This window comes from Corvus hawaiiensis, chromosome 22 (assembly GCF_020740725.1).
Source record: "Corvus hawaiiensis isolate bCorHaw1 chromosome 22, bCorHaw1.pri.cur, whole genome shotgun sequence".
In the NCBI taxonomy this organism is placed as follows: domain Eukaryota; kingdom Metazoa; phylum Chordata; class Aves; order Passeriformes; family Corvidae; genus Corvus; species Corvus hawaiiensis.
This window is the reverse complement of record NC_063234.1, coordinates 3,676,693-3,698,207: the sequence shown is the minus strand read 5'-3', so window position 1 is coordinate 3,698,207 and position 21,515 is coordinate 3,676,693. Positions and strand designations below refer to the sequence as shown.

At 49.4% G+C, this 21,515-nt stretch overlaps 2 protein-coding genes across 5 annotated transcripts; one reads left to right on the top strand and one right to left on the bottom strand.

Annotated features, from left to right (window-relative positions):
* Positions 1-888: 888 nt before the first annotated feature.
* Positions 889-16,372, top strand: WRAP73 (WD repeat containing, antisense to TP73). Of its 2 annotated transcripts, XM_048326038.1 has the most exons (12): positions 889-1,028; positions 2,122-2,274; positions 2,822-2,938; positions 10,047-10,119; positions 10,923-11,026; positions 11,812-11,898; positions 12,435-12,569; positions 12,656-12,733; positions 14,013-14,118; positions 14,576-14,701; positions 15,418-15,609; positions 15,907-16,372. In XM_048326038.1, the coding sequence occupies exons 1-12, from the start codon at positions 960-962 to the stop codon at positions 16,014-16,016; spliced, it is 1,350 nt and encodes a 449-aa protein (XP_048181995.1). In that variant the 5' UTR covers positions 889-959; the 3' UTR covers positions 16,017-16,372. The 2 variants fall into 2 exon arrangements, with proteins under 2 accessions (XP_048181995.1, XP_048181996.1); XM_048326039.1 differs by lacking the exon at positions 2,822-2,938.
* Positions 16,373-16,771: 399 nt separating this feature from the next.
* Positions 16,772-20,662, bottom strand: TPRG1L (tumor protein p63 regulated 1 like). Of its 3 annotated transcripts, none has more exons than XM_048326042.1 (6): positions 20,438-20,662; positions 20,270-20,361; positions 19,577-19,753; positions 18,846-18,999; positions 17,890-18,115; positions 16,772-17,683 (listed from the first exon to the last, which is right to left on the bottom strand). In XM_048326042.1, the coding sequence occupies exons 1-5, from the start codon at positions 20,639-20,641 to the stop codon at positions 17,921-17,923; spliced, it is 822 nt and encodes a 273-aa protein (XP_048181999.1). In that variant the 5' UTR covers positions 20,642-20,662; the 3' UTR covers positions 16,772-17,683; positions 17,890-17,920. The 3 variants fall into 3 exon arrangements, with proteins under 3 accessions (XP_048181999.1, XP_048182000.1, XP_048181998.1); XM_048326043.1 differs by having other exon boundaries at positions 17,894-18,115; XM_048326041.1 differs by having other exon boundaries at positions 16,772-18,115.
* Positions 20,663-21,515: the final 853 nt, after the last annotated feature.

Sequence of the window (21,515 nt, the reverse complement as noted above, 5' to 3'; positions counted from 1 at the left end):
CGGATATTTGCTCTGATCGTGAGGTTTATTTTTAAGTGATGGTGATTGTGGCCCCCAAACAGGGAGGGGGTCCCACCCGGACTGTGCTGTCACTGGGGTGGGAGCCAGGCTGCTGCCGCCCAAAAATTCCGGGGGTACAGACCGGGCGGACAAAGGGAGGCAGTTGTGCATCCCCCTGGCTGTTCAGTGGGGAAGGGATGCAGAGCAGCCTCAGCCCGCGCGATCGGAGAGTTTTGGGGACACTGACTATGTTTTGGGAACACAGACATCCCTGTAACCCTCCTCGTCCCCTCTTGGCTCTTCTGCTCCCTGGCGGCCGGCTGCGCCGGGAGGGGGCTGTTTCCCAAAGGAATATGTCCCCTGAGAGGGTTATCTGGGATCTGCCTCTTCCCTGCTGTGCCTGTATTTATTTATTTATTTATTGATCGGTTCCAGTCAGTTCACATCCTTTTTGCTGGGGTATCTCTATTGCAATTGTTAGTTCCTCGGTCCTGTCCGGGGAACTTGGAGGGACATCCCGCCTGTGCTGCCGTTGCTGTTGGTAATTAGCCGGCAGTGGTGATTAGCCGGAAACGGTGGTTAATTAGCCAGAAGGGCTGATTAATTAGCCCGGGCAGTCCCGGGCGCGGGACGCTGCCCGCGGAAAGGCGCCAAATAAGGGAGGGTTCTCTGAGGATGGGGAGAGGAGGGGGAACACGCCCCTCAGCTCATTAATCGCGTCATTACCCGGCTTATTAGCGGCTCATTTGCATACCAATGCGGCTCACGCGGCGCTTTCCCGCGCGCTTCCCGCCGCCGGGCGCCCCCTGCCGGGCCGGCGCAGGGACCACAACTCCCGGCGTGCCCCGGGGCGGCCCCTCCCGCGCGGCCCCGCCCCTTCCGGCGGGCCCCGGCGGGGCGGAGCGGAGCGGGGCGGGAGGAGCGCGGCGGGTTCGAATCCCGGCGGCGCCGCGCCCGCCATGAACTTCTCGGAGCTGTTCAAGCTCTCGGGGCTCCTGGGCCGCTTCTCCCCCGACGGAAAGTGCCTGGTGAGTGCCGATCGTGGTCAGCGGGGCCGCGCGGCCCGGGACGGGGCGGTTGGCGGGGCCCCCGAGCGGCCGCGGCGCGGGGCCCCCCGGGCCGGGCCGGGCTGAGGGCGGACACGGAGCGGGCAGCGGTGGAGCCCCGGATCCTGCGGATCTGAGCTCGGAGGCTGCTGCCGAGAGGCTTTGGGTCAATAAGGGTCAATACCGGAGACGTGAGTTAGGTTAAATTAACCTTAATCAGTTAGATGAATTAGTACTTTAAATTCAGTAGTACCTGAAGGGAGCCTACAGGAAAGATGGAGAGGGACTTTTTACAGCGGTTTGGAGAAGCAGGACAAGGGGGAATAGCTTCAAACTGCCAGAGGAGAGGGTTAGATGGGATATCGGGAAGAAATCCTTCCCTGTGAGGGTGGGCAGGCCCTGGCACAGGGTGCCCAGAGAAGCTGGCATCCCTGGAAGTGTCCCAGGCAAGGCTGGACATTGGGGCTTGGAGCAAACTGGGATGGTGGAAGGTGTCTCTGCCCATGGCAGGGAGTAGAACTAGATGAACTTTAGGTCCCTCCCAACCCAAACCATCCTGGGATTCTCTGAAATAAAATAATAGTTATAAGACAGAAAGTAATTTTTTGAAAACTGGAGTTACTTAGCCAGCAGTGATGGAATCAGCAAGGATTCTATTTATTACTGTAAAACCCCCTTTCCCCCTGGGTTAGCTGTTCTCACAGTAGTTTGCAGTGGAGCTCAGTGCATATTGAATAGAATTGTAGAATCCCCAACTGGTTTGAGGTGCAAGGAACCTTAAAGCTCATCTAGTTCAAAGCCCCTGCCATGGGCAGGGACGCCTTCCACTATCCCTGGTTGCTCCAAGCCTCGTCCAGCCTGGCCTTGGACACTTCCAGGGACCCAGGGGCAGCCACGGCTTCCCTGGGCAACCTGTGCCAGTGGCTCACCACCCTGACAGGGAGGATTTTTTCTCTAAAACACAATATTGATCCTCTCTGAACTGAACCTGGGATCGCAGCGAGCCTGGCAGGGACAGTGCCGGTGCTCCATCCAGGATCCCGCCCCACCTCAGCCCTGTCCCTGTTCCCCCCAGGCCTCATGTGTGCAGCACCGTTTGGTGGTTCGGGATGCGAGCTCCCTGCAGCTCCTCCAGCTCTACACCTGCCTGGATCAGATCCAGTACCTCGAGTGGTCCTCGGACTCCCTGTTCATCCTGTGTGCCTTGTACAAGCGAGGCATTGTCCAGGTGAGGATGAAAGCAGGACAGGGCGTGTTCCCTGCTGGGATTGGGGTGTGATGTGAGTGAGAGCTTAACAGCCAGCACTAGCATGAGGCTTTGCTGAAGCACCTGATGTTATTGATAACGCAGTTCGAGCATAACACAGCATGCCAGGATTTTGAAAGCCATGACAAACATCTTAGTTTGAAAAAGAATATTTAGGATAAAAATACCTAGCAAAACAGATCAGAATTGGAGATTATTTTACCAGTTTCTTACTGCAGTAGGGAGTAAATGCATGCAAGCTTGTTAAACGGACTAAGCCTGTTTAAATGTTGGATATTCAGAAAAAAACAACCGCACATCATTTGCCATTTCCATTATCACCCAGAGGTGTGGGACTCACTTTTGCAGCGGGATCCAGCGCCAGTCCTTCATGGCTGCGGGCGGCTGGGAGTCCCTGAGCTCCCTGGGGTGGGATGCAGGAGCCTGTTGTCAGCTGCAGGGAGTCCTCCTGAGCAGAGGTTTGGGTCAGCTGTTGCTTCCTGCGCTGTCTGGTTGCTCCCTGCCCCAGGTCTGGTCCCTGGAGCAGCCGGCCTGGCACTGTAGGATCGACGAGGGCTCCGCGGGATTGGTGGCTTCATGCTGGAGTCCGGACGGTCGTCACATCCTCAACACCACCGAGTTCCATGTGAGTGTGGAGGCAGGGTTGCTCCCCACGGTGTCAGATGTTGCTGTCTGCCCTTTGCCTCCTAAAATAACCCAACCCTTAAAGCTGCAGCGGTGGTGGAGAGCACGGATGCAGCTCTGTATTCCTGTGTATAACTCAGGTTAACTCCAGGTTAGGTGTTTGTTATTCTGCTAGCACTTTGTCCTCTTGCTTCTGGTGATAAGATAGAAAATGAACACTTAAATTTGAAGGTGAAATTATGTTTGAGAACATGTCTTGGTGTTTTTGATTTTGATATTTTGATGGCATTCAACAAAGCAGTTTTAGAAATCCAATATATTGCTTTCACAGTGAGAAAAGCTCAGGATTTCTAGTTAAAAAAACCCAAACCATAAACATTTCAGAGTGATTTTAAATTAAAACATACAGGCTTAGGTTTATTGACCTATGAGATGAGATTTAGATCCAGATCCTGGAAATATTTTCCCAATTGTTTGATTTGACACATAGGAGCCAGACTGCTGATGGAACTGCTTGTAAAATTAAAATTAAAACACCTCTAAGTGCTTATTAAGACCCGTATTGGGGAACACAGACTCATGTAGAATCCAAATTGGTTTGTGGATGGTGGGTTTGTTGGAAGACCTGTGATTTCTGACTCTTCCACCCTTGGATTAGAGCTGATGATTCCTGTTATTCAGTACAATAATGAAGGGTCAGAAAACAGCCAAGAACTGCATGTGAGACACTTTCTCTTTGTGTTCACTCTTTCCAAACCTGTGGGTGGGTTTTGGGTGGCAGGCTCTTGTGCCATAACACTGGCTAGCACAGAATTCTCATGCTGCAATGCAAGATTCCCCCTTTTTTTGGGCAAATCCCAGTGTCAGTGGGATACAGATGCGGACTCTGCCCTGTGTGTGTGTGTGTGTGTGTGTGTGTGTGTGTGTTTGCAGACCCCCCTTCCTCGCCCTTTTAGGTAGGAGCCATGAGTTTAGGCCTTGGTTTTCCCAGGTGTGAATTGCCCTGATAGTGGCAATAAAAATTAAAAACAAGCCCAGAATTCCAGCCTGGAGGCAGCAGAGCCATCCCTGCTGGTCAGGCAGCAGCGGAGGAGTCAGAACTGCAGGCTGGGGCTGTGTGAGGCTCCCAGAAAGGATCTTGTGGCACGTGCGTGTGGGGGTGGACCAGCGAGGATTTATTGCCTCCCAACAGAACTCGGTTTGACCTTAGAGGATTTCATTAAGCCTTTGCCAAGTTGGCATCTGTGTTGGGATAAGTTTCCTTTCCAGCTGTAAACAGGTTGCTAAATTAGCTGTTGTCAGACAGCTGCCAGGGCTGGGCCGCGGTTGGAGCTGTGTTTACTCCCTCCCTGCTAAATCCACAGGCTGGGGGGATGGATGTGGGCAGTGCTCAGGACAAGCTTTGGGGATAATTAATATCAGTGTGTTATCAAATCCAGAAATTGCCTGGAGGGTTTGGGGGTTCCCTATCAGGCAGCTCAGCTGGGCTTTGGTGGCTTGATGCTTTCAAACAGCACCAAGTAAGCAGTTGTTCTCGTAATTCTTCAGGTTCACGTGTGAACTCCACTGAAAGCTCACAAGGAACTTCCTTATTCCCTGAGTTTTTTAAAGGTTATGGTTGTGCTAATTTCCTTCTAGCAGTCTGTACTTACCAGTGCCTCAGAAAAATCATTACAGAATCCCAGAATAGTTGGGGTTGTGAGGGCCCTCTGGAGATCATTCAGTCCAAACCCCCTGCCAAGGCAGGGTCAGCTGGAGCCGGTGACACAGGGACACATCCAGGTGGGTTTGGAATGTCTCCAGAGAGGGAGACTCCACACCCTCCCTGGGCAGCTGTTCCAGTGCTCTGCCACCCTCCATGGAAAGAAGTTCTTCATGTTGAAGTGGAACTTGTTGTGTTTTAGTTTATGGCCATTACTCCTTGTCCTGTCACTGGCACCAAAAAAAGGAGTCTGGCACCATCCTCTGACACTTGGAATTCATCAGCTAATTTGTAGGGTTTCTTTGCGGTCAGTGTTCCTTCTCTGCTGAAATCCACTCTGGAAGGCAGTTCCGCGTTATCAGTGTGTCCTGTGGAAGGTGTTGAACCCAATGTGACTCCTTCCAGTGCCATCATTCCACCAGAATTTACAGGCACAGGTAGAGCTTAACCAAGAGCTGCAGGTGAAAGATCTGAAGGAAAGCAAATGGATCCTCTTCACATTCCTGGAAGTGCTCAAAGCCAGGTTGGACAGGGCTTTGAGCAGCCTGGTCTAGTGGAAGATGTCCCTGCCCATGGCAGGGGGTGGGATAAGATGAGCTTTAAGGTCCCTTCCAACCCAAGCCATCTTGGGATTCTGTGATTCTCTGCTTCCTCATGATCCTCGTGTTTTGGGATAAATAGTGTGAAGATGTTCTGGAGTGTTTCTCTGAAGAGCTGTGCTTACAAACGACATACTTTGTACTTTGTCTCATTCCATGTCAGGTCCTTAAGCATTAAGGAGCTTCTTTGGAACTCCACAGCAGGGAGAAGTGTGTGTTTCTGTGTGTGTATCCCAGCTAATCCTTAGTAACTGTGCGTGGCTGCATCGGCTGAAAATTGCTTCCTGGCGAGGAATGTGCTCCGAATAATCTTCTGAAATCCAGTGCTGACAGACACTGCTATGTAAGGGGACCAAGTGACCCAGTCAAGTCTGGGACAAGAGTTGACAGTCATTTGAGCTGTAGGTTGTTTAAAAGTGTGTTTTTGTCTGCTGAAAATCACCAGTCCTACACCTGCCTGGAGCTGTCAACATCGAGCCGTGGTCCTGGGCCCGGCGCTGGAGACTGTTTATCACGTTACCATCTAAATACTTTTTATTTCTCAGCTGTTTTCAGGCTATTTTAAAAATGCTTCTGCTTTTGGTTTGTTTTTCCACTGCAAAACAACAGCTGAAAACTTCTCAGACACCATTATCATGAGGATTTGAGTTTGACAACTCCACTCAATGGAGTCATCTATGCTGAAGAGAAAGTATCCCCCAAAAGGAGCAGTGGAGAATGGCTTGCTGCAACTTATCTGACCACGGGCTGTTCTCCTGCTATAAAAGCAATTGTCCCTTCTCCATGAATTCCCTGAGAAAGGCAACGAGCAGCAATGGAAATTTCCTGTCATTTTTGAAGCGTTTGGTTTCTTTTTTCACCCTCTGTGTTTGGTGTTTCTGTTGCTCCCGATCCTGTCTGCAAGCTGTGACACAATCCTTCTAATCTTCTTCATCTCATTTATGTTGGCAACGTAAATGAGACTGTGGAATGTTCCAGGTGGGAATATGAGGATTTTCCCTTTCTGTTACAATTGAGTTGTAAACACAATATTAAGGGAAGGGGGTGTGAAATCCACACATTAAGCACGTAATGTGAGTTTCTCAGTTTGTAGGAATGTCTGAGTGGGCACAAATGGAACAACAGGAAAGGATTCTACTTTCAGGAATCAAAATGATTTGGTTTTGCCTGTTCCTAGCACTAGGCTGAACCATCAGGTTGTGTGAGCTGGGTGAGAAGTTACAATGGAGTTATGGAGTGTATCTGTGTGCTTCCCTCTGAGCCTCCAGCCCTTGCTGGAGAGAGCGGAGTTGAACAGACAAAAAGCGCCAGGATGAGAGGACACAGCCTCAAGCTGTGCCAGGGAAGGGTCAGGTTGGACACCAGGAGGAATTTTTTCATGGAAAAGGTGGTCAGGCATTGGAAGGCACTGCCCAGGGAGGTGGTGGAGTCCCCATCCCTGGAGGTGGCACTCAGTGCTGAGTGACAAGGTGGGGATCAGGCACAGCTTGGACTGGACTCAGTGATCCTGCTGGTCTTTTCCAACCTCAGTGGTTCTGTGAATAGAGGATTTGAAACAAGATGATCTTTAAGGGCCTTTCCAACCCAAACCATGCGGTGATTCTGTGATCTTACTAGATGTTAAAGGCTGATAGATGGAGTGAAGATGAGGGCTTTGCTTATCAGACACTTAAGAGGCATCTGGTTTAGTTGTAGTCTGGGTTTTTGCAGGTGTATTTTTGTGTGTGTGACTGTGCCATGAAATGTGTGCTGGCTGTGCTCTCTGGGCTCTCCCCAGTGCTGCAGAGGCACTGGGGCAGTTTGGTGTCCATGTTTTTGGGCATGCAGGGCAGGGCAGTGCCCCCCCAGCAATATCAGGGTGTGATGGCACCCAAATATCTGGTGCCAGGAGCGTGTGCTCAGTAGTGAAGAACAGGGAAACCATTATTGTCCTCTCTGAGGAGTTATAAAGCTTGACCCTTTTGGAGAAGCTTCTGTCTTTACAGCAAATGGAGGTTTAGATTGGATATTAGGAAAAATTTCTTCATGGAAAGGGTTGTCAAGCATTGGGACAGGCCCCTCAGGGGAGGGATGGAGTCAACATCCCTTGAGGGATTTAAAAGACATTTAGATGTGGTACTTGGGGACGTGGTCTACGGGTGGCCTTGGCAGTGCTGGGGAAGTAGTTGGACTCTGTGGTCTTTGAGGGCTTTCCCATCCTACATGACTCTGTGGCTCCCTGACGGAGCAGAGATGGATGCAGAAATATTTCAAAACAAAGGTGGCCTTGCTTTTCTTTGGCTGAGCCTCGGGCAGGGCAGAGGTGACAGTGGCAACTCAGTGGTGTTTCTCATCTACAGAGATTTTCCTCTTCCTGTGCACCTGAGCTCAACATGAGCAGCAAGGTTTTGCCTCCTGAGGCTTGAAGCAGCCAGTGTGGTCCAGGATGGAAGTGTGTGTGATGCCCAGCAGGCCAGGGGAGCTGTTCATGAGGCCGAGCAGCAGCACTTAAGATGCCTTTGTCAGGAAAAATGATGATCCAGCCCTCAGCATTCGAAGCCTGCAGCTGCTAAGCTTGTATTAAGTGGCTGGAGAATGTGTGCTGTGTGTTTTGCTTAAGGGAGGCAGGGCAGCCAGTGCATTTAGGGCTGCAATTAATAGTCCCCAGCAGCATTTCAGTGCTGCAGTTGCTGCAGAAGAATGTGTGGAGGCATCGTGTTGGTATTTTTAAAGTAAATCTTGCCTGAGGAGCAGACTGACAACGCTGGGTTTGGGTGGCCGGAAGTGAGCAGGCCCAGGGATAAAAGTTGATTTATGTTGTTCATCTTGTGGATTCCTCCAGGAGCTGCTAAACTTAGAGGAGGAGGTTCTGCCCCTCTGCCCCGCTCAGGTGAGGCCCCACCTGCAGAGCTGCCTCCAGCTCTGCGGTCCCAGCATAGGAAGGACATGGAGCTGCTGGAGAGAGTCCAGAGGAGGCACCAAGATCAGAGGGATGGAGCAGCTCTGCTAGGAGGAAAGGCTGAGAGAGTTGGGACTGTCCAGCCTGGAGAAGAGAAGGTTCTGGGGCGACCTAATTGTGGCCTTCCAGTGCCTGAAGGGAACTTACAGGAAAGATGGAGAGGGGCCCCTATTTCCAAGGGCCTGGAGTGACAGGACAAAGGGGAATGGCTTCACACTGACAGAGGTTAGAGTTAGGTGAGATACTGGCAAGAAATACTTCCCAGTGGGGTTGGACAGGGCTTGGAGCAACCTGGTCTACTAGAAGGTGTCTGTGTCCATGGCAGGGGGTGGGGCAAGATGAACTTTAAGGTCCCTTCCAGCCCAAATCATTCTATGATTCAATGGAAAAAAAAAATCCTGTGTTGTTTCCTCAAATCTCAGAAGTTTGTCTGACGTGTAAGGCAGAAGGGACTGTTCTGGGACTCCACGGATCTCTGATGGGGAGGCAGCATTTATTGGGATTCTGAGGCTTGGTTTGAACCCTGTAAATCCCTGGAATTGTGCTTCCCACCAAAACTGATCATGTCAGCAAGAAAAAAACATTCAGGTTCTGTTGCAACATAGCCTGCAGTGTTACCAGTAAAGCAGATCCATAGGGTGCTCCCTCAGGATCCTTTGTCACCACTGAACAGTGCCAGGTACCTCAGGGAAGGAAAAGGTGTGTTGAGGACTAACCTGCAAAAAGGTGTAGCAGAACCTTCCTCCCAAGACTGCTGGGATGCTGGGATGCTGCTGGGCTGTGTGGGATTTGGGAGGAGGAGGAAACGGAGACGGTGCTGGTGTTTTACATAATGGATCAGAATTAATTTTGGCGTTCAGTGGTTCAGGGAAAGGCAGCTTCATGATGGAGGTGCTTCACTGCAAAAAGTTCTACCTGTAGCTCTTCCTTGGTGCAGTAAAATGCAGGAGAACACAAGTTAAAAACCTGTCCCTGGAAGCATTCCTTGCTCCAGCTCCAAATGCAAAGGTTCACGTGCCATGCTGGTGAATGCCCATGTGTCTGGGGCTGCCGTTGCTAAGGGAGAGGGAGTATTTGTTTTTAATTGGGTGATGTACAGATGGCGAGGCAGGGCCTGGAGTGCAGCTGTGACCTTGGGGAGCTGTGGGGAGGCTGGGTCTGCAGCTGCCTGCCCTCTCTGCAGCTCTTGGTGCTTGTGGAAGCACAGTTCTCCAGAAATCCCCCAAACACCAGTGTAAAGCAATGCTTTGCATTAGCAGGTTTTGGGTGTCTTCGAATTTTTCAGTAATTCTGTAACGGTGCCTCCTTGTGTGTGGCTGAGGAGGGAAGAGCAAAACACAAATCAGCCATCAAAGCTGAGGGTGACTAAATGTTGAAAAATACAGCTCAATTTTCACACTTGGTAGCCTTTTCCCAAGGGATGCAAAGTTCTAAAGTGGCTGTAACTTGTCATCCATTCGTAAGGGCAGGAAACTCCCCATCTCTCCTCCAGATTCTGTGATGAAATGCGTTTTTCCAACTGCAAAGTGACTCTGGGCAATAGATTGGGAAGACACATTTGTGCTAATGTCAGGAAATTCAGTATTCGTGAAGAGCTTTTCTCCATATCAGTGGTTTGAATTTTGTATCCCCATCTAGAGTACCCATTTAAGCTTGGGGTAAATTCCCTGCTAACTGCCAGAAACTGGGAGACAATTCCTCATAGTTGCTTCCCAGGGCATTGTGTTATCCAAAATAGCTGCAGAATTAATCAATCACAGAAGGTTAATTGATCCACTTAGTGTTGCTGAATTAGGTTGATGTTTTCCTATTAATTCTTTTATTTTTAATCTACAAAAATAACTAAAACTGTTCCCTGTCTCTCCGCCAGCTGCGAATCACGGTGTGGTCCTTGTGCACCAAGTCTGTGTCTTACATCAAGTACCCCAAAGCGTGCCAGCAAGGTAAGTGTCACACATCCACCTGGGAATGATCCTTTAATGGGGCAGAAAGGGAAAGCGAATTTAATGTAGTGACAAACCCCATGTTTGGGAACAGGGGCTGGTCTCGTCCCTTCTGAGCAGCACCTGCAGCCAGGTTGTGGTCTCTGAGTGAAGGATTCCAGCTGATCCACGTGCCTGCTCTTCACACGTGCATCTGTGTTGTGTTTGCTTTTGAGGGATCCTTTAAGACATTAAATTATGCTGGATGTGCTCGTGATGAAAAACATTAATCCAAAGTGACTTTTATCATCTTCTGCACATGGGAAGGTTGGAAAGGGAAGCTTGTGTCAAGGCTGTCAGACCACATGGCTGTGGTGAGCAGGTTGCTGCCCAAGGCTTGTATCCCACAGATGACAAAGACAATTATGTGTTCCATGCAAAATCCAAGTGGATGGGGAGCAACGCCTGGGAGCTGGTGGAGACCCGATGGTTGCATAACTGATCCATTTAGCCAGGCTAAATGAAGTGGTTATTTGAAATCTGTTGGGTTTCTATAACAACTGTCAGTGGTTAGATGTGTTTTGAAGCACGCTGGAGCTCTGCATCCTGAGAAATTGTACATTCCAAGCTTAAAAATTGCTGACACCATGAATCAGTAACACTGTGCTTTGCCTTGATTAATGCGACCGTCTGTGAAAAAATTGTCTCCTCTTTTATTTCTGCTTTGAAATGGGAGTAACTGTTCCTCGCTGAAGACTCATCAGCTCTTCTGCCTTGTTGTCTGTTCTATTTAAGCCAGTTTTAATTAATCTGTCCCATGGCAGGGGTGGTTTTCACCAAGGACGGGCGGTACATGGCCGTGGCAGAGCGACGTGACTGCAAGGATTTCATCAGCATCTTCGTGTGCAACAACTGGCAGCTCCTCAGGGTAAGCTCTGCCTCTCCTCCCACTCTGCTGGGGGGTTTACATGCACATATTGCACACTACTCCCTTAGTGACAGTGAGAGAAGCAAGTGCTTGGTACTCGGGGTATGTGATATAAACTGTTCACACATGGGATCAGGCCATGGAGGGTGGCATTGGCCACGGGCTGGATCTGAGCAATTAAACCTCACTAAGAACTTGTCTGTATGTTGTGTCACCTGTAATTTGGAAATTCTGAGTCTCACCAGAAGCTGAGAGAAAATCTGGGAAACACCACTACATGTTTGTTGTGTTCCTGAGCTCTTTCCTAATGAACCTTGTAGTGGAAGCTGTGGAGGCCCCTGGATCCCTGGAAGTGTCTAAGGCCAGGTTGGACAGGGCTTGGAGCAGCCTGATCTAGTGGAAGGTGTCCCTGCCCATGGGACAAGATGATCTTTAAGGTCCCTTCTAACCCAAATCATTCTGGGATTCTGTGATCCTCTACTAGGCTTTGAGACAAGGAATTAGGCTTCCTGGGTTTTTGACTGATTCAGTGTAACTAATTTAATTTTCTTATGAAATGCTGTTCATTTGAAGGTATAGAAACTTTTGGCTTTTCTGTAAAGGGGATCAAAGATCCACTGAATGCAGCATGTATTACAGGAGGAAATATTTCTGTTGCTACTCTGGCACACAAAAAGCTCTTTTGTGTTTGTGGTAGCCCTCGAAAGGTTAAAACTGAGCATTCTGTTAGCTTGGGATTCCTTGACATATTTCAGATGGTTTTGTGGTTTCTCTTTTGTGAGCAGCATTTTGACACTGAAACCCAGGATCTGTCTGGGATTGAGTGGGCTCCCAATGGCTGTGTGCTGGCAGCGTGGGACACGTGCCTGGAGGTAGGAGGAAAAGCAGATTATTTTCATGGAGAGTTCAAGCTGGTCTTTGGCCATCATGTATAAAGCAGTGACTAAAATAATTAGTGTTTAAAAAGTTTCTTTTGGACATACAAGGTTGTGGGTCCAGCTTTTGTTAAATATAACACTTGTATTGGGGATGGGTGTCCTTGCAAGTGGATGTCACTGTTCTGTAAATCTTTAATGACAGCAAACTATTTCTACTTGCAAAAAAAAAAAAAAGTGAACATTGCAGAACCTGCTTTTGAAATAATGAAAGAATAATGGAAGAAGAACATTGGAAGAATTAAGAGTCTTTTACAGCTTTACTGGCATTGCATTGCACAGTGATTTTACAGTTAATGAAAGTACTCATCCAAAAAGAGAGCAACGAAGCCTCTTAACTCATAGATAAGCATTGGTACCTTTGAATTGAACTTGCTGCATGTTGAACAGGCAGTGTTTGGCAGGGATGATTTGCCTGCCTGTGGTTTTTAACACCTTTGCTGGCTTTTAGAGTGGCTCTGTCTGTGTTTCAGTACAAGGTCCTGCTGTACTCCCTCGATGGGCGGCTGCTCTCCTCCTTCCGCGCCTATGAGTGGCCCCTGGGTGTCAAATCAATCGCCTGGAGTCCCAGCAGCCAGTTCCTGGCCATTGGCAGCTTTGATGAAAAGGTGAGAAGTGTTTCCTACCTCTTTTATCTAAACCATTTTGAGAACTTTGTCCTAACAGTCTCCCCTTGCCACGCTTCCTGAGCCAGGTGCGTATCCTGAACCACGTGACGTGGAAGAAGATCACGGAGCTTGACCATCCAGCAACCATTGCCAGCAAAAAGACTGTAAGTGTGGATCCCAAATCCATGGAGTCCTTAGCAGAGCTCAGGTGCTGCTGTTTGTATCTGAAACATCCTGATGAATCCATTTGATTCTGGAGACTTTGCTTTTTCCCCACTAGGTCTTGGGAAATTGCATGGCAACCTCGGAATGTAAGAAAAATGTGGGAATCCTTTCAAATTTGATGGAGTATGTCTGTGTTCATCTCTCTTGAGCAGTAATAGATTCTCAGATGCTCCTGTCACGTGCCAGTGTATTTTGGTGTAGGTGGTGGCTGCATTACAGGTTTGGGTGTGCAGCCAGCAGCAAACTGGAAAACTGAACAGGAGAGATTTGTCCCAGCCTTGTACAATTCCTGACTTTAAACAGTGCTGGAACTGGATTGTGTTCAGATTTTCCATCCTGTGTGGACAGGCTCATCCAGCTCACCTAAAGGGCATTTCCTGGAACATCTGTCAGCATTGATTTTAATCCTTTGTACCTGTACCTGCAAGGCCTGACGGATTCTGGGCTGTTGGCAGCAGGTGCAGAGCTGCTGTTCCCAAAACCCTGAGCTGATCTCATCCCTGGAGGTAACAAGAACGGTATAGAGGGACTGCACAGACCTCCTGGAAGAGTTTGTATGTGGATTGTAAGCTTGCAATATTCACATGACTCTGCCTCTTAACCAGAAGCAAGGCACGAGCCATTAAAGCACCTCAGCAAAGCTTCTCACGGCTGAATAATGCCTTAACTTCCAGTTAGGTGTAAAATATGTCATGGAAAACAAATGGAAATAGCTCTGTTAATCTCCACTACACAGACAGGAATTGCAGTTGCTGTGTTTTGTCCTGGTGCATGTGTTTGGGAATATGTTGCAGGCACACTAAAATATTTTTGCTATTTTCCTTCTGCGGTGCTGCACTTTATTTGTGACAGAATCAGATTAAAGATTTTTGGTTGCAAAAATGAGATTCATGTTCCCACTGTAATGGGGATGATTTATTTTGCTGTCAGAAATACTGAACGACGTGCACTCCCTCAGACTTACTGTTTGTAGACTTTAAGGTTTGTGTATTTGTCACAGGAGTGTTTTTCCTGATCAAGGTTCCACGTGGCCCACGATTCACTGGGAATACTGGATTCCATACCTGCCTGCTGAAGCCCTTTCCTCTGTTGATGAACCAGGGGATGCTGAGATGTAATAAATGTGCAAATGAGTCAGTGGGATGTGGGTATTTGGTAACAGCCCATGTTCAAACTCTCCGAGGCCCTTCTGTAGAGCTCTCACTTGTTTCTTTGTAGATTGTGTATAAAGAAGTGGAGAAATCCCCAACTGTTGACACAGAGAGACTTTCTTTCCCTCCAACAAGAGAATTGGCTAGTTCTCTCTTCAGCACAAAGAGTAAATGTAAGCCAAAGTTTACTCAAACCAGACACTTGAGTTTGCCTTGGGAAATCTTTAAATAAACATTGTAGATGACCTCTGCCCCTTGGATGGTGGAACAGATCCTCTGGATGTTCTCAAGGGCAGTAAAAATCAGAAGCAGTGTTTGTGGCACTGTAAATCACCTCTGGTTAACACTGTTAGAAATATTAGTTAAAAGGTAGTAGAAAAATTCATCTCTCCTCATTTTCCTGATTTCCTGAATCACCAGCCTTTCCTTTTCTGTAGGACGGCAGGAATAGTAGTAGGGTGCCTGTGTGAAGATGTGATATCTTAAAGCAATTGCAATTTTGATTGGAACATCTTGGAGAAGAGTAAAATTTGGTCCTATCACTTGAGAGATGAGAGGTTTTAACAGTTGGATGTAAATGCATTGTCCTTCCAGGCTCACTTAGTGAAATACTTTCATTTCCCATTCCAGATGACATTTCCCAGGTGCCAGTTTCTTTACAGTATGTCAAACCAGTTGCTGACAGGGCAAATCCCAAAGTGGGAGTTGGGATGTTGGCCTTCAGCGCAGATAACTGTTTCCTGGCAACCAAAAATGGTAAGTTCCGACTGCCCTGCCTTAGAGGGGAAACCATGTGGCATGTGGGGGGTTTCCTTAGCAGAAATGATCCTTTGCTCTATAAAAAGAGCAAAGTATGACCCTGTAAAATCAGCTCTGGTGAGAGATGTAACTACAGAGGAATCCCAGCCTGTCTTCTAGTGTGTGTTAACTGTTGTGAGCTGCCAGAACTGCTGATCAGGGCATGAACTCAGCCTTGGCTCTGTATTTAATGAAAATAGTGGGGTTTTATGTTTCTTCAAGTTTATGTGAGCTCACTGTAATGAAACAAATCTTCCCACTTAGAGCCTGGGTCTCTTGAAAGGCAGAACGCTGCACAACCTATAGCGAGAGGAATTCTGAATAGTGAAAGTCATGGAATTAATGTTCCATTTTTCCCTTTGATGGTCCTGAGGGGCTGTTCATGCCTGGATGCCAAAGCTCTGGGTCAGGTGCAAAACCCATCAGACAGACAAATTTGATAAAAGCCAGGGAAGGACTGGGAGATGGACTAGGTCACTTTTACCTTTCTTTGCAATATTTCCAAGGCTGACTATTTCCTGAAGGCTCTGCTTGGCAAAACTCAAGTGGTGGTAACCCCGGGGTGTACCTAAAGGTTTGTGTTGTATGAATTCTGTTTGTTACTGTGCATTTAGAAAAACCAAGCGTGATCCTTTTATCCTTCCGCTATCACACGATTGCTGCTTCCTCTCCAGACAACATTCCCAACGCCGTGTGGATCTGGGACATCCGGAAGCTGAAGCTGTCGGTGGTGTTGGAGCAGCTGTGCACGATCCAGTGTTTCCAGTGGGATCCCTGCCAGCCCCGCCTGGCCGTGTGCACAGGCACCAGCAGAGTGTACCTGTGGTCCCCAGCTGGCTGCATGGTCGTGCAGGTGCCTGGGGAAGGTGAGGCCCTGCAGCAGCTGCCACAGCCTCTCAGCAACTGCTCAGTGATAAAATGTTACTCCATTTATAAATTGATCTGAGTGTTGTCATGGAAAATAGCGCAGGTGTGTTCTTGGAGCTGCTTAAAAATGGGTGTTTTCACCCTTGGAAAAAGAGGAGTTCCTAAGGAGACACAGCAAATGTCTCAAGGGCAGCATGGGGCCAGCAGGGATTTGTGTGGCTGATTCCAGCTGCCTTTGTCTCTGGCAGGAGGACGGGCTGCCAGCTCCTTGCTGACACACTGATTTCTTCCCGCAGGTGACTTCCAGATTGTGTCTCTCTCCTGGCATTCCAGTGGGGACTCCATGGTTCTCCTGAGTAAGGACAACTTCTGTGTGTGTTACTTGGAAAGAGAAGAGGTAAAATAAAAGAACTAAAATGCATTAAAAGTGCTCCCAAGTCTGAGGAAGAAAGAGGAAAGGAGTCAAAAGCTGTTGCCCAGTCTGAAGTGTTTGTATTTATAAGTTATTTATTTGAAGGAGCTCCAAGCTCAGTGTGTGAAATACTGTGACTGCATTTGAATGAAGTGATGTAGCAAGTGAAACGTAGGGAACGAGCCTCTGTTGCAAGAAAACCTGAGTATTGATGGAGTTGAACATCTCTTTTTCAACTCTGAACTCTTATTTTCTAAGACTGTAGCTCTGTGTGTATATAATGTATAGCTATTATTTAAATTTTCTAATCTCCAATAAATATTTTGATAGTTACAAACTATAAACCCGCACCTCTGCACTTGAAAGTCTGTTTCAGTGTGATCAGTGATGTGATGATGTAGTGATTTATCCTAGCACAAGGAAACTGTTGCTTGCACACAAGTAATTTTGGGTGACAGTAACTGTGCCTGGGCCACCATGGATTTGGTACATGGAATCTTTACCAGAGGGATCGCAACTGACACTTCAGGACACTTCAGGTAACTGAAATGGGAGTTTTTGTCCCAACTCTGGTGCCAAATGGGAGTGGATGGTTTGGCAGGGAAGGACCAGTTGGATATCCTTCCTTGTTCTCTCCCCTGTGTCTTTCCAAGGAGGGAGCCTCTTGTTTAGGAATTTACTGGATGTTTTTTCTTCTCCTACTTAATTTCACAGCCTCAGTCTCCAGAAAATGAAGAACAAAGACCAAATAAGAGTTGAAATTTAACTTTACTGCAAGGTTAATGAAAAGTGAACAGATCACTTAGAAAATGCATGGAGAAGCTTGGAAAACTGGAGTCAGGATGGTCTGCAACAGGAGTTTCACAAACACCTACATTAAGGTCAAAAAACCCCCCACCACTGCAGCACAGTGTTTATCCAGCAGATAAACACTCTGATTGAAAGGGCATGGAGAGAAGGTCATGCACAAGGAAAAAGCTTGTTAGAGTCACCTCCTGAGCAATTTCAGCTGTAATCTCTTGGGCTGCTTCTGAATTTCATCCCTGGATGAGAGGTTCAGCGCAGGAATGTATGAACCAAGGCTGACACACAGTGCTGAAAGTTTTCTAGAGTAGGTTTAAGAAAAATGGCTAAGAGTATCAATCTAACCAAAACAGAATTCCTTTTCAGTTTTACAAAGAACAGCTTTGAAGGCAGACGTGTTTGTGAGGCTTTTGGCAACGTTCTCTCACAACAGTCTTTATTCTGTGGCTGCAGCGAAGAAACAGAAGTAGAGAGGAAGTTCCAGTAGGTTCTTAGAGGGGTTTTTACAAGAAGCTCATAAATGCATATTGAGTTCACAGACTGCTGCTGAGCAGGTGGGACAGTGCAGCTTTAGCAAAAGCCAGCAAATACTGTTAAAAGACTGACTGACAGCCTCGAAAATTCCTAACAGGCATTAATCAGAGCACTGAGATCACGGTGATTGGAACAGCAGCTCCTCTAAACAGCACAAAGCAGTCCCAAGCACACGACAGGATTTGACACCGTACACAGGGATACAGCAGGACCGTGGCACAAAGGTTCTGCTCTGCACTGGGGGTTTTAGCAGGTTCCAATGGCACTTCATGGACTGGGAAGAGCAGGCACTGGGACACGGAACATGCCACTGCTCATTCATCCTGTGTAAGGACCAGTGAGGGCTGTAAATCAGGTGCACAGTACAAGACTGACACCACCCTGTGTCTGCTTCAAATCCAGCCTGTGCATTCCCCAAACAAGCTGGGAACTGTCCTACAACCACCCCCGTCCCTTCCCCTGACAACTCTGCTTTATCACGTGCTCTGCCCCTCAGCACCCTCTCCCCAGGGCACCACCACCAACTCACTTGCCCTTGAACAGATGACACGCAAGGGGGTTTAAAATCCAATTTTGCCTCTTGTCATGGAGTATCCCAGCTTGGCCTCGTTGTTGATGAAGGACATCAGTCCCAGGTAGGTCTCGATGAGGATGGGCCGCTCCAGCACCAACACCCCATTAGTGCTTCCTGGCACTGGGCCCTCCTTGTGGGCTTTCTTCACAGCCTGGATCAGCTGTGTTTGAAAGTTTTCCAGCTGAAAGAAAAGAAATCACCTTGCTTTTGCATTGTTTTACAAACTGTTAAGCAGCTGCTGGTAGGGAATGGTGAAGGATTAGCACTAAAGCTGTAGCTGTCAGGGCTGTGTGTGCTGTGATGATAGTCACATTCTGATGTTTAACCTCAATGATTCAGTTAATTTCACACGGGACACTGCTGGTGTGTGACTTACACAGGGGCTGGATGGGTAAAGATGTGTCAGTGACCACGTGTTTATTTCTGACTGTGGTTCTGCCCTGATCACTGATGTGTTACACTTAATAGCGTTCTAATTTTAGGAAAACCTTCAGAGGGAAGCACTTCTTGCAACAAGAATTGAGAACCTCGGTGAAGGTTTTCAGTGAGCAATTAAACCAGCTGTTAATTAGCTGGCAGCCCTAGATGAAAAGTCCATCAGCCTGTCAGGTAAGTAAGAGCACGAATAGCCCAAGATCCATATGCTTTTGGGTTTTACAGGACTCTGCACCTTTGGAGGTTTTGGCCTCCTTCGTGTTTCAGCCAGTTATGGGTGGCTGGCATAAAGTGGGCACTGGGGCCACCCTGCAAGTCAAAATTTGGAGACTGGGGAAATGGAGCTCCCAGCTCTAAGTTCTACCTCTGATATAACTGATTTTGTTTGATTAACTGAGGTATTGCTTCAAAATAATCTAAGTTATGTCCACCCTAGGAGCTCAGTGCTGCCTGGAGCAGCAGAGGCCATTCCTTACCCGGCACAGGGACGAGATCTTCTCGTCAGCATCTGCCATGGGGTGCTCGGTGAAGGTCACGTAGGGGATGTTGGTGGACCAGGGGTTCCACCTGTTGATGAAGGAGGCGCGGCTTTGCTTGTCCCACTGAATGCGGATACCGACACCTTCCCTCCTGATAGTGCAGAATGAACAGGGTAAGGCTTTCCAGTCTTTGAGGCAAGATTAACTAAACATGTTCTGTCTGAAAAAGACCTGCTTGAAACTGGAAGCTGAGATAAAAGTGATAGTAAATTTTACTGGAGACAAGAAATGCAAGGATTCAGCCCCTGAAACATGCAAAGGGACATTCTTAGGAGCTGAGAGCAAGAAGGTAAAGCTCCTGGGACACCCTGGCCATCCTTCACAGCCTGTGACAGTCCCTGTGTACAGGGGACCTGACATTCACAGCTTTCTAGTCATGCTAAGGTGGTATTACTGCTTCTTACTGCATTATGTAATGGTGATGAGCTTCTGCTCCCTAATCTACTCATCTTATCTTGAAAGTCCTTGAGCAACTCCCTGTTACTGCAGCTACTGACCATCCCAGCAAGCCAGCAGCTACTCTGAGGTCTTCCAGTGCAGCTTCAGGAATCGTTTGCAAAGTTAAGCAAGCAAAAGGAAGAATTCTCAGACCTTTCCAGTGGTTAGGCTGACAGCTCAAACTGTTCCCAATAACCATGTAAGACTTACATGTGGCTGTGGCAGCTTACTTGTTCAGAGATTTGGGTGGGAACTCAAACTCCCCCACGGAGATGGTGTCCACGGCGCTGAGGGCAATCCTCGTCACATGCTGGCACTGCAGGCTGATGAAGTTGTACTTGCAGACCAGGAGGGACCAATCTGTGATGAGGACAAGGCGCTCCTTCTCATTGTTCCAGTGATCGATTCTGTGGAGAGAACACAACTGAGCGTTAAATGGTTTTGACTCCTGGCTAGAAACACTCAACAGCTTGGCAGACGGGAGAGTTGCTGAGGAGAACAAATCTGAAGTCCTAGTGCTGCTCTATTTTCTGTTACAGCCTTTGCTTTGCAGCAGCAGGGCCAGTGCAGGGTTGAGGGTCTGTGCCTCGCTGCACACTCGTGCCTTGGAGTCAGTTTGTTAAAGCTACGTCCGTGCTTTACCGCAGGAGTAGGTTGTCTGTGGGACTGTATTTCGTAAGGGGTTAACTGGGAAGCGTCGGTCTGGATCTGGAGGGCTGGGTTACACAGAAATAATGAAGTAACGATGGCTGCAGCCAGCCTGGGCCATTCCGGGCCTTGCGCGCGCGTTAATATTCACCAGCTTTAATAGAGAAAAGCGCTGTGCGATGTGCGGCTCTGGCCCAAGCCCGCGGGGCCGAGGCTGCTCTGGCTCTCCTCTCCCCCCGTCCCGAGCGCCCGTCCCCTCCCGCCGCGGAACTCACTCGGTGAGCAGCCACACGCTCTGCACCTCCCCGTCCTCGGCGGGCAGCACGACCACCCGGATCTCGCTCACCGCCTGCTCGATGGTGCCGGGCTGCGGGGGGAGAAGGCAGAGGTCAGGGGGTGCGGGCCGGGGCCGCGGCTGCCCCCGCGCCCCTCCCGGCGCGCACCCGGAACACGAAGTACTGGCGCAGGCGGCCGGCGCGGCCCGCGGTGCGGACACTGAGCGGCCGCAGCGTCTGCCGGGGCGGCGGCGAGGCGGCCTCGAAGGGCGGCCCGGCCCCCCCCGGCACCAGCGTGGCGGCCCCGGGGCTGCCGGGGCTGCCGGGGCCGCCGGCCGGGCCGGACTCGTCCGCGTCCCGCAGCTGCAGCATCGCGGCGGCGCCGGGCGGGCGCTCCGAGCCTTCCGGGGCGGAGCGGGGCGGGCGGAGCGCCCGGGGCCGCCTCTCGCTCCGCGCCGGGCCGGGAGGCGGCACTGCAACCCCGCCCGGGATGCTGGCCGGTACCCGGGCAGAGCCTGCCCGGAGGGATGCGGGGTGCGGGGCACGGGGTGCGGGGCACGGCAGCGCTCCCCGCTCCGCTGGCCCTGGGTACCGGGTGTTGTCACCGTCACACAGCGGCGGCTGTACCTGGGACCGTCACCACCGCACACCTGGGGCCGTGCAGGGTGGTGGGTGCTGTCAGTGTCGCTTGCTCAGAGCGATACCTGGGTACCAGGTGCTGTCACTGTCACACACCCAGGGCTGTGCCAGGTATCAGGTACTGCCACCATAGGCACCTGGGTTGTACAAGGTACTGGGTACTGTCACCATCACACAGCAAGGCTGTACAAAGTGGTGGGTGCTGTCACTGTCCCCTGCCCAGAGCTGTCTCAGGTACGAGGTGTCATCACTGTCATGCACCTGGGGCTGTACAAGGCATGAGGTGCCACCACCGTTGCACAGCCAGAGGTGTATGAGGCCTGTCTCAGCTCTGCTGTGGATTTTCAGGGCTCAGACAAGAACCCACACACATCACATAGTGTACAGTGGGAAGCCCTGGGCTTAGCCAAAATGATGCTCTGCTCTGCCCAGGTGGTCTGGGCAAGACTCCTATATACCCACACAGGAACAAGATTTGTGGGTCTACAGAGGCCAGGCAGAGCTGCTGTGAAGCAGATCTGGGTCAGATGTGCAAGATCCTTAAATATCATCAGGACAGAGCTTGGGAAGGTACCAGAGCAGTGTGGGATAGGGACAGGATTGTGCA

Coding starts and splice junctions, on each gene's coding strand:
- WRAP73 (XM_048326038.1), top strand. CDS start 960: ATGAACTTCTCGGAGCTGTTCAAGCTCTCGGGGCTCCTGGGCCGCTTC. Junction 11,027..11,811: donor ACAACTGGCAGCTCCTCAGG/GTAAGCTCTGCC, acceptor TTTTGTGAGCAG/CATTTTGACACTGAAACCCA. Junction 14,119..14,575: donor CTTCAGCACAAAGAGTAAAT/GTAAGCCAAAGT, acceptor TTCCCATTCCAG/ATGACATTTCCCAGGTGCCA.
- TPRG1L (XM_048326041.1), bottom strand. CDS start 20,641: ATGCTGCAGCTGCGGGACGCGGACGAGTCCGGCCCGGCCGGCGGCCCC. Junction 19,754..20,269: donor AGCGTGTGGCTGCTCACCGA/GTGAGTTCCGCG, acceptor TTCTCTCCACAG/AATCGATCACTGGAACAATG. Junction 18,116..18,845: donor AGATCTCGTCCCTGTGCCGG/GTAAGGAATGGC, acceptor CTTTTCTTTCAG/CTGGAAAACTTTCAAACACA.